Consider the following 14321-nt stretch of genomic DNA (forward strand, 5'->3'; position numbering starts at 1 on the left):
TGCTGAGATTGTAGGACATTAAAATGAAGATTCGTGTTCGCTTGACTGATCCCCTTAAAGGCTTGTGGGAAGAACATTCAAGATGCTGTCGTCTGAAGTCATGATAGATGTAGAAGGCAAAGGGGCGGCTGGGACAAAAATGTATATAGGCCGTTCAAGCTTCAGGTCTGCCGCATCACTTCCGCAATAGGGAACCACCAACGCCCTCACAAAAGTGGACTTTGATATTGACTATCGGCAGCTCACCGAGCCGCAAGTATACGTCTGACCTTTGGTGGAAGGCAACGGATCCAGTTGGATCCCGGCTTTCCTGAAATAATGAGGAATGCAGGGATATGCAGAGGGCTGCTTGCCGCCATTTCAGTTCTGATTGTTTGGACTAGGGGGTAATTAAAAGGCATTTTAAGTGCCTACCCTTACGCTGGGCAAGAGGCCTTCCAGAGATGGCCCCGAGGCAAGGTAAACTGGAGCAGAGCTCTGCTGATTTTGCTCCTTTGCGCAGCACAGAGATGTATGGATTTGCTTATGGTAGCTGGCAATAAATACTTCCCATTAGGGGAGGCACAGCCAGTGTTTAACTGCCCTGGCACATAATGTAAGAGTGAAGGCCCTGTCCAAGGGCATATTTGCATGCGGTACGCCATAATGCATATGCATGTGCTACAGCAAAATAGGTGCTTGCGTGTTCTTGGCGTATGTGTTTATACCTTGATGGGCTTTGAACTGGAAATGACAGATGAGGAGTTGGCTCTCCAGGCTGTGAGAAGAGCTTTGTGCAGTTGCAGCAGGAGGGGAAAAAAAGCGAATGCCAGCTTGGGGAGTTGTTAGGAAAATGGCTGAAAATAAAACTGGTCTTGGAATGCCTTGGGGTAAATCCATGGTGCAACCTACATTGCGTAGATATGGGACATGCTTGTGGTATCTTCCAGAATATTAAAGAGGTGTAAGAAGCGCACACACAAACACACACCCCCACAAAATTTAGGAGGCAATACATGGTTGGGAGAATTTCACGTAGGAAAAAAAGGGAAAACTAAGGGGCACAGCAGAGATGTGTTCAAGGAAACACGGTAACATGAAAGTGCTTAGAACGTGGAAAAGGCATTGGGTGCATGGCTGGAGCCTCTGGACAGGTAGGACGAAACCACTTCACCCAGAGCAGTTAAAACAGGAGGCTGGACAAGATGGTGTGGTCCTTCTAGGCTCTTCCTATGTTGCTAAGCGTTTCCTTGAGCAGAGATTACATCTATATAGGAAAATCCCACAATGTGGCTTGAGCAGGGTTCTGAAACCTTTAATCCACCGATTTGTAGTGGCTTTTCCTTTGTGAATGGCGTTGCTGGCATTATTGCTGTTGCATTGCAGAGTCTAAAAATATCCCTTGTTCAGCATTCTCTACCAGATGCCTGGCATTCTCTGTGTTTTAATTGCTTTGAGGGGAGGGTCAGCAGCAGTGCAGAGAAATATGCGAAAACCTTTTCCCGTCCTTTGATACTTTTCAGCCTCGGGTCTGCCCCATTGCTGTTTAGTGCAAGCCTCAAGGAGTGAACAAAATTAAAAAGCAAAGCAAGGAAATGAATTCTCTTGAACCCTCTAAGCACTTTACTGATTTCAGATTGCTTCTGTCTTGAAATCTTGAAGCAGCAGCTGTATTCCTGGCCTTTCCTAACCTTCCATCTTCCAGTGGGGTAGGGCTCCAATTCCCATTATCCACAACCAGCGTGGGAATTGCCGTGTTGGCCCGGGGGATGAGAGTTGGAAGCCCAGCACCTCTAGTAGGTTTCAAGATGGGGAAGGCTGCATTAGACCAAAGTGAGCCATTGAATCCAGCTCTCCTCTGCAGCTGGGACATTTCTGTCTGTTTCTGACCTTATCAGCAGGCGCAGTTGCGTTGGGTGGAGCTGGCGTGTGTCCTGTGACAGTAATGTGTGGAATGTGATGATGGCCCTGTGTGTTAGTCTGAGGGCAAAGTCTGTTGTTCCAAATCGTGCTGAGGGAGTGTGAAAACAGTCTCCATTTTGGGGTGGGGTAGGGGACAAAGGATGGATGCCTTCCAGCCACGGGCTGGGCCACCGCGGGGAACCAGTTGATAGATGGTCGTTCAGGTGGGGACCGGGCCTCTGTGGCTGCAAAGGGCAATGTGAAACACCAGCAGAATCGCTCTGCAGCATCGCCCTCGATGGCTGGCTGGCTGGCTGGCAGTCGGTGCGTCTGACTCTCCGGGGAACTCTGATCCAGCATTGGCGGGACAGAGCCCTGCTGATGTCAGCGAGTTGTGTTTTGTGTGTGTGTGTGTTGTGTTCCTGCGGGAAAGAACGGCCCATTATTAGCAGACTAAAGCACTTCATTTCCAATTGACTTACTTTTCTTAACTATGGTTACAAAGAGAGCCTTTTTTTCTTCCACATTCCACTTGAAGGGCAAAGCAAAGTTGTGTGATGTGAATAGCAAGCAGGGCGTTGTTGAACTTTGCAGCTCCTGGTGTGTAACTGAAAGGGTTGCACAGTGCAGAATTCTCGTAGAGTTGGACACGGCAGGGATGAGAGCTTCTAGGCATCTCTAGGTTTATAGCAGGTGGGGGGCAAAGATTGCTTTTCTAAAGCGGTAACAGACTGTTGCCCAATTTGAAAGTAACCGGAAGGGGGGAGAAGTGGAAACAGGTGCTGCGTGAAACAACTTCTCTGCCCCATCCTGCTTGTGCAATTTTGAAAAGACTGGGCTTAGCGTGATGGCAATCCCTGAAGAAATTCATTTACAGCGATTAGTCATGCGCTTTTAAGCCTGTGATTGCATCTTTTGTGGGAGGCAGGTTGCAAGGCTGAAACTGGCAGTTTGTCTTAACTGTTAAAATGGTGCTAAACTGGATTTATTTCTGGATCATCTGCCTCAAATTTGGTCTGCTGTAAGGGTTGCCACATAACTATTTTTCAGGGTTGAAACAAGTACACAAAGGTGGGTGTTTTTTGTTTTTTGGTTATGGCTTGATCTGGCAGGGGGGATTTGAAAAACTTGACTTACAGTTTAAGAAATACCAAAAAAGCAGAATTCAGCTACTCTCTTTCCCCCACACATGCATGTTTTTAAAATGCTGCAATGCAGTTGGGGCCTTCAGTTGTTCAAGGGGATGACAAGGTGCTGCAGCTAAAACTGCTAGCAGGTGTGATTTGCTCTGAGCAAGAGCTGTGGAATATTTGAATTCCCCGCCATGTGTCGAAGGTTAGTTTCTGTCTGATCCATTCCAGGTGCCAGGAATTGAATTGCACAATAAAGCTGTACCAATATATTCTAGCCTTTGGGTATGTTAGCACAAACAACAAACAGAGGTGTTCTCATCCCCCCCCCCCCTTTTGGAACAGACGATATGTCTGATAGTCTTTTTCTTTGTAAAAGCACAAAATAAAGCTTTATCGTCAGCCTAAACTAGTGAGTTGCTCCTGAAACGTCGTTTTTACCAGCAGCCCTACTCTTTACGTTGTTTTCATTTCTCTGCCACCGTTTAATACGAATCCAGAATTTCAGAGACTTCCCAAGATTCCTTTCTTGGGTCGGTTTTGAGGGGGAGCCTCCTACCCTGCTCGGGATTGCCTACATTGAATTGTAGTTGTGCTTTCCGTGGGAAATCTGTTCCAGGCCTGCTGAAATCCTTTTTCAGCTTGGAGATGGATGCCGAGTGGCATTTGGGATCTTCTGCATGCCAAGCGTGTGCTCCACCACTGGCCTCTGGGCGTGAGGGTTCATGTTTTGGGTTTCCGGGCTTAGTATTCTCCCTGAGTGTTATTTCCTCGTGCTCACCGATGCCTTTCAACTTTCAGAGGATGGATCCTACCGGTGTAAAAGTGCTGGAAACAGCAGAGGACATACAGGAGCGACGTCAGCAAGTTTTAGACCGGTACCACAGGTTCAAGGAGCTCTCTACGCTGAGGCGGCAAAAGCTTGAAGACTCCTATAGGTTTCAGTTCTTCCAGCGTGATGCTGATGAACTGGAGAAATGGATCCAGGAGAAGCTGCAGATTGCTTCTGATGAAAGCTACAAAGACCCTTCGAATCTGCAGGTCAGACGTTTTCGAATTGCAAATACCGCAGGGCCAGGGTCGATGAGGCAGAAGATGCTTGGGTGGCATTAGGAAGGGGCTACGCCGGGCTGAAGATGCCCGTGTTGTATCTTGCAGGGGAAGCTGCAGAAGCATCAAGCCTTCGAAGCTGAAGTGCAGGCCAATTCGGGAGCTATCGTTAAGTTGGATGAGACGGGGAACCAGATGATCAACGAAGGGCATTTTGCGTGTGAAATCATAAGGGTGAGTGTGGTGCCCTCCCATGTTTCCTTACTGAGCTGAATCACGGAGGGTGGATAAGCCTGGCCAAGCAGGGCTGAAGCAGCTGGTGAATAATGGAAAACCCAGCATTAAATGATCCTGTCTTAATCTGCTGTCTTTTTGGAAGACGTTCCGACGCCAGGGTCTTCCTGGCAAAGCTCCCTCCTTTCCGACTCTGGTTACGGAGAGGTCCGTGCGCTGTCTTTGGGGAAGAACAGGCTGCGTTCAAGGTGTCGTTCGCAAGTTGCATTGAGAACCAGTTGACAAAGCCTGGTTCTCCCCAAAGTGTGATACGGGGGATGGCTCTGGGGACGTTCCTTGTTCTGTCTGCCATGGTAACCTGTGTGTTCAGTCTTTTACCCCCTACAGGACTGCCCAGCGCCCAATAGTAACCACCACCCAGGTTGGGGCCCACATACGAGTAGGTGGCTATGTGGGTGGTGTGCTGTGTTTTTTTTTGGAATCCCTGTTCTTTGAATGCCTCTGTTTCTCTCTTACTTCCCTACAGTTGGAGAATTGCTGTGCATGGTACAAAAACCTGTCACTGTTCACATGAACGACACCCCTGACTCGCATCCTGACATTTATTTCTCTGTTTAAGATCATTTGTACCCTCCCTTGGCTCCCCTTCCCCCAAAAAGAGACCACCTAGATTTAAAAACCCAAAGATAAGAGGAAAGTGCGGTGTGCAGAATTTCAGTACCACGAAAACTCAGTGCAACCCGCCTTGCATGGAACAGATTCCCATCTGATTTCTGTTGTTTGCCTAATGATGTTATTAGGTCAGTGGTGCCTTTTGCACCAAGTCCCATTTGCATATGGCCTAGTGATGCAAATAATGCAAATCAATGCAAACGATTTGCATAAGGACACTGTTAAGCAAATCACAACAGCGTCCTCTTTGATTTAATGGGCATTTGTTAAGAAAGGAGCCTCTTCCGCCCAGTTTATCTGTTTAAAACGAGGTTTCGCTTGAATCTCAAATCGTACTCAAAGGCATCCAGCCAGTGGATCCATGCTACAGCCGGGGTTCAAAATGTCTTAAAAACCCCTGCAGGACAAGAAAGTCCAGGGTGCAGTTTTAAGACTTGCCAGAACATTAGCCAGAGTGGGCGGGAGGGGCCCCAAGCTATTTGTGTGCATTTTTTGTCCCCCACCCACAAAGTCCAGAAATAGGATGTCAGAATGCAGGGGAGTTTTCCAGCACGTTCTGGCAGTCGGTTGCTTTCCATCCAGCACGAGGCCTTTGTTCTGTGTGGATTTTCCGAGAGGAAATTAAACCCTCGAGCCATCCACTCTTTTGCTTTCCCCTCTGAGCGACTCTCGACAGCTATGCTTTCAACTTTCTGTCTGAGAGAGAGAGATCTCTCTAGTGTGGCTTTCGTTGATTCTCGAACAAGGGCTGCTGCGGAGTAGAAGGTCTGACGCTTTGTTCTCGCAAGTGTTTACTTGATGGACGGTGTCCCACCCCCCCTTTCACCTTCCATTAGAGCGTGTAGACTTTTCCAATGTTTTGGTTCCGTCACCGAAGTCCTGAAGTCGGTGCTGCTTCATAGCATTTTGCTTACGGGGAACCCAGTACAGCTCACCCGGAAGTAAAAGCAAAAAACCCACAATGTTAAATCCATTCCTGTCAGGGCCTCCTACAAAGCAGAGCCCCTTTTTCAGTCTTCGCCCAACGCCCAAAGAAAAGGAAGAGCTTTTAGTTTGGTGACATCTGTTGCTGTTCCTTGTTCTCCCCAAAGGGGAAGGCAAACTGGTTGAGCGGAGGAGGGAAAAGGCGCACTCTCTTCCTTGCGGAGAGCTGACGGCAGTCAGAACCAGAAGGGCCTTTTAGGGTTGGAACGTCAGCCGTGATTCCATATAGAAGTAAAAAAAGATGGTTCGCCATTATTGTTACTGCTTCCCAGACTCGACTGCAGGATCTTCACCGCCTGTGGGAGCTGCTGCTGGAGAAGATGCGAGAGAAGGGTGTCAGGCTGCTGCACGCTCAGAAGCTTGTGCAGTACTTACGGGAGTGCGAAGACGTGATGGACTGGATCAACGACAAGGTCTGTGCGCCAAGACCCCTTCCTGGCGCAGTTGGCCCTTTGGAAGCAGAAGGCCTTGTGGGAGACTGAGCTGAGCTCCGTGGTGGAGAGGGGGCTGTTTGAGGGGGCGTATTGAGGCAGCCCCATCTGTCCTTGTGAAGCAGAATTGGGTTTTTAAGGAAGCAAAGAATACGAGGGTTTGGAGATCCGCTCGCCTTCATGGAAAATCGGGATGGGGGCGTTGGGAAGGAAGCAGGAAACTGACCTATAAGGCAAAACAGCCCCTTGAGGTTCTGGCAGCACGCCTGGCTGGCTTGCTCTCTGTCTAGGCTTGATGTACCGGCAGTGAGTCCAGGATTCACCGCTCCCGGTGCAGGGGAGCTAACTCTCTCAGCACCTGCTAATGGCTCCCTGAGCTTCAGAACAGGGCTGCCCTGGCCAGTTCTGTTCCTCTCTTAGCCTGCTGAGCGAGCCCGATTTTGCTGCTTAGGAGGCGATTGCAACCTCGGAGGAGCTTGGCCAGGACCTTGAGCACGTGGAGGTGTTGCAGAAGAAGTTTGAAGAGTTCCAGACTGACCTGGCAGCCCATGAGGAGAGGGTCAATGAAGTGAACCAATTTGCCAGCAAGTTGATCCAGGTCAGAACCTTGATGAGCTGTGGGGCTTGACTGCATAGGGGCCATGGCACTGGGCGCCTGGCTTTTCCTTTGGAGCTTGCCATACCTCCCTGAAATATTTATAGTGCTCCTGCGGCCGTGCAGAGAGTCCTCATTCCAGTTGGGGCTGGATTTTTGGCCTAGAAAGCCTGCCTTGCCCTGCCCTGCCCTGCTCTTGAGTCAACATTTTCCATCCACCTTGCTTTCCATCATTCCTAAGGAACAAGGAGATCCTTAGCTATTGTTTGCTATTACTCCAGGGGCTTCTGAAATACTTCATTGGTTCATGGCCGTTTTTCTGTGTCTTTTAGGACTGCCCTTCTCAAAAAAAAAAAAAGTTTTTCTTTACCTCTGAAGGGGATTTAAGACAGCCTTCCCCATCGTGGCACGTGCCGGGCTTCCATTCTCCAGCTAGGCTAAGGATTTATAGGGGCTGAACCCAGGCATCTGGGGAATGCAAACTGGGGAAGGATTGTTTCAGAGCTGATAATAGCTCTGTGAATAAGTCCAGAACATTTCCAGTAGAGGTAGTCCTCAACATACGACCATTCATTTAATGACTGTCCGAACTTACGACAGCCTCAGAATGGGTGCTTTATGGCCTGTAAAGCACTTCTGAGTGTCGCAAAACATTGCACCACCACCGCATTGCAGTCACATGATTGCATTTCAGGCACTTGGCAACCAGCTCGCGTTTATGACCAGTTGCAGCGTCCCATGGTCTCATGATCGCGTTTTGCGACTCTTTTGCCGTTTTCCAACCAAAAAACACCCTTTGTGGAAGCTGGATTTGTTTAATGACCTTGGTGATTTGCTCAACGGCCGTCATAAAAATTGTCGTAAAATCAGATCTGGTCAAGTGGTGAGTCAACTTATGACCACAATGACTTAACGGTGGAAATTCTGGTCCCAGTTGTGGTCGTAAGTCGAGGTCTACCTGTACGTGGAAGACGCAACAGGTTCTGGAATAATCCCATGAAAAATACCACTTTAGAATGATTTGAGGTGTGGGCGGAAAATGGCAACGGTTGCTTTGAGAGCATCAAAGGAGTCATCCGAGGCATCTGGGTTCTCCGCCCTCTAGGAGCAGCACCCGGAAGAGGAGCTGATTAAGGCCAAGCAAGATGAAGTCAATGCAAGTTGGCAGCGCCTGAAAGGGCTGGCCCTTCAGAGGCAGGGGAAGCTATTCGGGGCCGCCGAGGTGCAGCGTTTCAACAGGTATCGACTGGACTGGTTTGGGCCAACGTGGTTAAAAATGGCCTGCCTGAGTCCTCGCAGGACAGTGTGTGGCCGTTGCCTCTGACACAGAGGTTCGTTTGTCCTCTTCTGCCTCAGTCATCAAGTCCTTTCTTACAACACAAACGGGCCACTAGAATATAAATCAACCAAGGGAATATAACTGTATGACTTCGTTGCCTGCCACCTTCCCTCTCCCCACCCCAGGACCAGAGATGCCCGTGAAAGGCGTATATTTATGCGGGTTTGTATTTACAGGGACGTGGACGAAACTATAAGTTGGATCAAAGAGAAAGAGCAGCTGATGGCTTCTGATGACTTCGGAAGAGATCTCGCGAGCGTGCAGGCTTTGCTACGCAAACACGAGGGCCTGGAGAGAGATCTTGCCGCTTTGGAGGACAAGGTGGGTGCAGCTGGGAATGGATTTGCAAAGGGTTGAAAAGGCACCGTGGGCTCGAGCAGGTCCTTTCTTAAGCCTCGTTTTTGTTTTCAGTCCTATGGAGGAATCCTTCATGAGGCTTGCAAGTATCTTTGTCCGTATTCACAAAGAGCTCTTTAAACCACTACTTGCCAATTCCCCTTTTTGCAATTGTCAAAATCCGGTTTAATCTGACAGCTGGTGTTAACCTGTGCTTCTCTGCTGTGTTCAGGTGAAGGCGTTGTGTGCCGAGGCTGACCGCCTGCAGGAGTCCCACTCTCCAAACGCCTCTCAGATCCACATGAAGCGGGAGGAGCTGATCACAAACTGGGAGCAGATCCGCACCCGGGCTGCCGAGAGGCATGCTCGCCTGAACGACTCCTACAGGTAACGGCGCTGCCGTGCTCACAAAGAGACGTTCCCTTCTTCTCCTGCCCCAAGCAAGAAAAACAGAATTTTCCACCCCCCAGATTGATGGGAAGAGCAGAGATGCCTTTTAGAAGTTTACACGTAGCATTTCACAAGGCTCTGTGTGTCCCTCCTGGGTTTTATTTCCAGAAAGTACTGTGGGTATTATCATGAACTGCAAGGACAGACTGAAAAGAATTTATCCTGTTACCTGCTGCAGAAGTAGTTTTCTGATGCTCTCCGATGGTGAGCTTTCTGTAATCCACTCTTAAGGATGTAAATCTCTCAAAGTGGGCCTATCCGGGCCTCCTAGCTTATGGTTCACATCGGAGACAAAATGTCCTTGTGTCTCTGGTATTGAGTGTAGTAGCTGGGTTCCCACAACTCATTTACTCAGGTCGATGAAAGACAGGACGTTGTGCTCGCACAACGTGTGAAGTTTGGTTAGATTTAGCTTGAATCTAACTTCTTCAATTGTTGCAGAGTTCAGCGGGGAGGCAATACAGAAACTTGAAGATAGGGTGACAGACGAGTTAATTGATGTACAATGGTATTTCTTTGTCCTTCCCCCCTCTCTCATCTCCCAAAGACTGCAGCGATTCCTTGCAGATTTTCGGGATTTGACGAGCTGGGTGACTGAAATGAAAGCTCTGATTAACGCTGACGAGCTTGCCAACGACGTGGCAGGAGCTGAGGCCCTGCTGGACAGACACCAGGAACATAAGGTGAGAGTCCCACCATCGGATCTTGCCTCTCCCAGGGGACCGGGCAGACGCTTGGGAGCAGATTGAACCGCAGATCTCCCTTGGCCAGCCTTACCAAGAGCAGCTGGCAGTGGCTTCCCAGGAATCCTTCCCAGCCCTGCTGGTGACGGCGGGGGCTTTCTGCTTGTCAGCTCTTGAGCAGGTACAAACTGGGCACCAAGAGTCCAGCGGTTGCATTTTGCCTCGATTGGAATTTATGGATGGCCACCAAGAACGCTGTCCTTCGAGGTACGTTTTGGCATCCAGAACCTGCCTGATTGCTGATGGATGCCTCTGCTGAAAGACAGCCCCCTGGTGCGTTGGTGGGTACGTTTTGTTTCTAATGGTGGCTTGACCGATTCGGGATGTGACCACGTACTGGCTGTGTTTTGCCGCAGGGAGAAATCGATGCTCACGAAGACAGCTTTAAGTCTGCTGACGACTCTGGCCAGGCCCTCCTTGCTGCTGGGCATTATGCCTCCGATGAAGTTAAGGAGAAGGTAACCAGCTTTACTACCAGCAAGAAAGTGAAGGAGGAAGGGACGTTTGGGGCCTAAGGGTCCACGTTACTTCTGCCTCTCCTCCCAGGAACGTATCTTTGCCAGCTTCCCCTCCTCAAATTGGCTCGATCTGCATTACAGCTTAGTTGCCGCTTCGCTAGGGCAGTAGGCAGAAATATGGAATAAACGGGTTGCTGGATTTTCATTTTCCTTGTTCAGGCTTATAAGACAGGAGCTTGCATGATGGAAGATTTCCTGGTTGCCCTCATCCAAAGCAGAAAGTGCGAACCTGCCTTTTTCAGCCTAGTGTCAGAGAACCTTTTGCTCCCCCCTGACCCCCTCCACCCCAGAGAGTGCTGGCAGTCTCAGTGCGCATTAATCCATATTCTTGTTTTACAAAATACACTGAGCCGCACATTAATGAAACGAGATGGGCTCACGCCACACGCTAAACCAGGAATCCCCCCCAAAAAACTATTGAGACAAACCAAGTTTAGCGACTCGTGGGAATGAAGCCGCCAAGTCTTTCCCTGGCCTGGTTCGAGCTGCAGTGCCCGATCAGGAGGGAAAGGCTGGGCGCTGCCTCTTCTCTCCGGTCGCTCTTCCAAATCAACCCCGTTCCCGAGGCTGTCAACGCTTTGAGATCGCCGCTCCTGGTGCCGAGATTGCTTCTCCTTTGCCCCTCAGCTGACCATCCTCTCTGAGGAAAGAGCAGCCCTGTTGGAACTCTGGGAACTCCGCCGTCAGCAGTACGAGCAGTGCATGGACCTGCAGCTCTTCTACCGGGACACGGAGCAGGTGGACAACTGGATGAGCAAGCAGGAGGTGAGGGCGGGGTGCCTCCCCTTGAATGTAAGGTGGCCTTTGCTCGAGTCCAGCAGGAAGCCCCCGGTCGCGCCTGGGCGGCTCACAGGCCTCCCGCGCTGCGTCACGTTTCCTTCCTGGTTGTCGCTCTGCGGCTGCGGGCAACTGATGGCCTTTAGACCAGTGAGTTGCTTCACAGCCAGCCGGGTGGGTTTTTCCTTTCAGTTCCAAAGCAAGGCAGAGCAGATTCCCAGGATTCGGTGGAGAAACAGCATCTTAACACGGATGCACAAATATATTCCGTCTTGGAATGTGATTGTTCGCCGCCCAGAGTCAACTGGCTTGAGATGGGAGGCTGTACACCATGAATGAATGAATGAAAGAAATAGGAACATAAGAACTTCTCTCCTGATTCAGATTGTGGCTGAATTCTGTGTGGCTTTCTGTGGTGTGTCAGTGGCATAATTCGAAACAAGTCCTTCAGGAAAGTGGGGGCTGGCCAGTTAGGTGCTTTAGAATGTTCATCCGTTGAATGAGAAATTTTAATCAAATTTGTTGATCAGGAAAGGAATAGCCTCCTCCCGATTTCTGGATGTTAAAGTTGTCTATTATGGGGCCCTTCCCCATCAAAATGGTTTTCTGAGACTTACTGCAGATTCCATTGAACCTATTAGCTGTTGGCGGACTTACCAGCTTCTTCTTTTTCAAAGCCATCTGTGCTGGTGGCCATCTCCAGATCCTGTGGCCCTGTTTCACCAAGATATCCTGCCTTCTGTGCAGATGGCCTTTCTTTTGTCGGACTTCAACTATGTCGTTTATTAAATCTGGCCCTTTCTAATGTCATTTTGCCTTTCCCTCTTTCTTTTCAAGGCCTTCTTGCTAAATGAGGACCTTGGGGACTCTCTGGACAGTGTGGAGGCCCTGCTGAAGAAGCATGAAGATTTTGAGAAGTCGCTTAGTGCCCAAGAAGAGAAAATCACTGTAAGCCATTTCTGGGCTTGCTTGCTTCCCTGGCTTTGCATGCGAAAGGGAAAATGGAAGAGCCTCACAAACAAAAGTGGAAGCAATACACAGCAGTCTCAGAAGGAGTGGAAAGCAATGACTGGTCCTCGTACCACTTGATTTTTTTTAACACTTACTTTAAAAAAATAAAGAGGCACTTAGCGATACAGCCTTTTTTCCCTGGTTGCTGTAGTTATAGCCATATAGTTGAGAACCTATCCAATTCAAATCCTCTAGAGTGAAAGATTGAACTATCAAAATTGCCGTTTTAAGTATTCACTACAGGTAGTCCTCAACTTACAACCACAATTGGGACTGGAACTTCCATGGCTAAGCGAGGTGGTGTTAAGTGAGTCACACCTGATATACGACCTTTTTGCCATGGTTGTTAAGTGAATCCGGCTTCCCCCATTGACTTTGCTTGTCGGAAGCCGGCTGGGAAGGTTGCAAATGGCACTCACGTCACACCGGGATGCTGCAGCTGTCATAAGTGTGAGCCAGTTGCCAAGCCCCTGAATTTTTATCATGTGACCGCAGGGATGCTGCAACAGCCTAAGTGCAAGGGCCAGTTGCAAGTCACTTTTTTCAGCGCTGTCGTAACTTCGAACGGTTGCTAAAAGAATGGTTGTAAGTCAAGGACTACTGGTAATTGAGCCAAGCTCTCCCTAATTACATGCCCCAGATTTTCGTGCCCCTTGGTAAATTCCATTAGAAGATAGCTTCTATCATTGGTCCCAGGTCATTAAAACCATTAAATGGTTTATCAGAACTCGCAACTTAGCAATTCTGAAAGATAATCCTGGATGCTCTTCAAGCCGGACACGCTTGACTCTGTATTTATTCATTAGACTTATAACCTGCCTTAAATGTGTACAACTCAAGGTGGCATAGATAATGCTTCCTCTTTTGTTTTTCCCACAACAACAACCCTGTGGGTGGCGGTGATCGTGGGCTGAGAGGATGCCTTTGGCCCTTGGTAACCTCGCTGGCTTCTGTGTCTGAGGAAGAGTGATGTATATGCTGTTAAGATTAAAATTTTGGGAAAGGTTACCTGATGGCCAGCTGGGCGTGGCACTTTTCTTCAGATTGATGGATACCATCTGCAAAAGTTTTTTAATAGGTTTGTGAGCGTTGTTTGGGTTATGGATTATAATCCCTCTTCATAGTCCTTTGGTGGTGAGCTAAAAATTCCAGCTGTGTCCACCCACTCAAACAGGATAGCTACCCTAGTTTTTGTATCGTGTCCGTGCTTGAAGTTACATTTCACCACCTCTGGATGCCGATGAGCATTTTCTTTCTGCAGAGTTCCAAATAAAGGCTTGTAGTCAGCATCCTGTTCCCTGAATAAATAAAGACCGTTTTGTTCATAGGCCCTGGATGAATTCGCTACCAAACTGATCCAGAACAACCATTATGCCAAGGAAGATGTCGCTGCCCGCAGAGATGCTGTGAGTTTCAAAGTACCGGGTGCAACTTCGCCTCTTGTGTGTTTCCTAGTTGGGCTTCCTTTCTTTTTTGGGGGGGGGGGGAAATTACCTGCGTGCTGCAATTGAAAGAAAGCAGAGGTAATTGAAGACCTCTGTTGATTCAAGTTCCTACGCTCCTCGCCCTGTCTTCCTCCAGCTGCTGAGCCGTCGCAATGCGTTGCACGAACGGGCCATGCTTCGTCGAACGCAGCTGGCAGACTCCTTCCACCTGCAGCAGTTTTTCAGGGACTCGGACGAGCTGAAAAGCTGGGTCAATGAAAAGATGAAAACTGCAACGGACGAGGCTTACAAGGTGCAGCTGCAGCGTGACACGTATTGTTGTGTGTGTGGGAGGGGGAGAGAGAAATGTTCCCGGTCCAAGGAAGACTTTGTTTGGATCCACCCTACATAATCTTCCCAAGAGCCCCTCTCTGTAGTCAGCCACAGCGTGCCCCCGTCCCCCGGCCTTCATGCAGCAAATCACTTCTCTTTGCAAGAATGATAGCATCAGGAGATGCTGCCTGCTTTTAATAGGTGGGAAGCTTCCACCAATTCAGAAATGCTGCTTTGCTGGCCTCTTACAGGTGGTCATTGCTTAATGGCCACAGTTGGGCCCAGAATTTTGGTTGCTAAGCAAAGCGGTCATTAACCAAATCCAACCCAATTTTACAACCTTTTTTTGTGGCGGCCCTTAAGCGAATCACGCTGTTCCCCGTTGATTTTGCTTACTGGAAGCTGGCGGGTAA

At 49.1% G+C, this 14321-nt stretch overlaps 1 protein-coding gene across 2 annotated transcripts in view; it reads left to right on the top strand.

Annotated features, from left to right (window-relative positions):
- SPTAN1 (spectrin alpha, non-erythrocytic 1) overlaps nucleotides 1-14321 on the top strand; it is a 46009-nt gene that overhangs the window by 5677 nt on the left and 26011 nt on the right. For both annotated transcript variants that reach the window (XM_063316145.1, XM_063316146.1), the window contains exons 2-14: nucleotides 3813-4052; nucleotides 4170-4295; nucleotides 6224-6364; nucleotides 6834-6980; nucleotides 8083-8216; nucleotides 8493-8637; nucleotides 8885-9039; nucleotides 9650-9785; nucleotides 10202-10303; nucleotides 10991-11128; nucleotides 11978-12088; nucleotides 13480-13557; nucleotides 13733-13888. In XM_063316145.1, the coding sequence (XP_063172215.1) occupies nucleotides 3816-4052; nucleotides 4170-4295; nucleotides 6224-6364; nucleotides 6834-6980; nucleotides 8083-8216; nucleotides 8493-8637; nucleotides 8885-9039; nucleotides 9650-9785; nucleotides 10202-10303; nucleotides 10991-11128; nucleotides 11978-12088; nucleotides 13480-13557; nucleotides 13733-13888 (1806 nt within the window). In that variant the 5' untranslated portion in view covers nucleotides 3813-3815. The remainder of the gene's footprint in view (nucleotides 1-3812; nucleotides 4053-4169; nucleotides 4296-6223; nucleotides 6365-6833; nucleotides 6981-8082; nucleotides 8217-8492; nucleotides 8638-8884; nucleotides 9040-9649; nucleotides 9786-10201; nucleotides 10304-10990; nucleotides 11129-11977; nucleotides 12089-13479; nucleotides 13558-13732; nucleotides 13889-14321) is intronic.

This window comes from Candoia aspera, chromosome 16 (genome assembly GCF_035149785.1).
Source record: "Candoia aspera isolate rCanAsp1 chromosome 16, rCanAsp1.hap2, whole genome shotgun sequence".
Lineage (NCBI taxonomy): Eukaryota > Metazoa > Chordata > Lepidosauria > Squamata > Boidae > Candoia > Candoia aspera.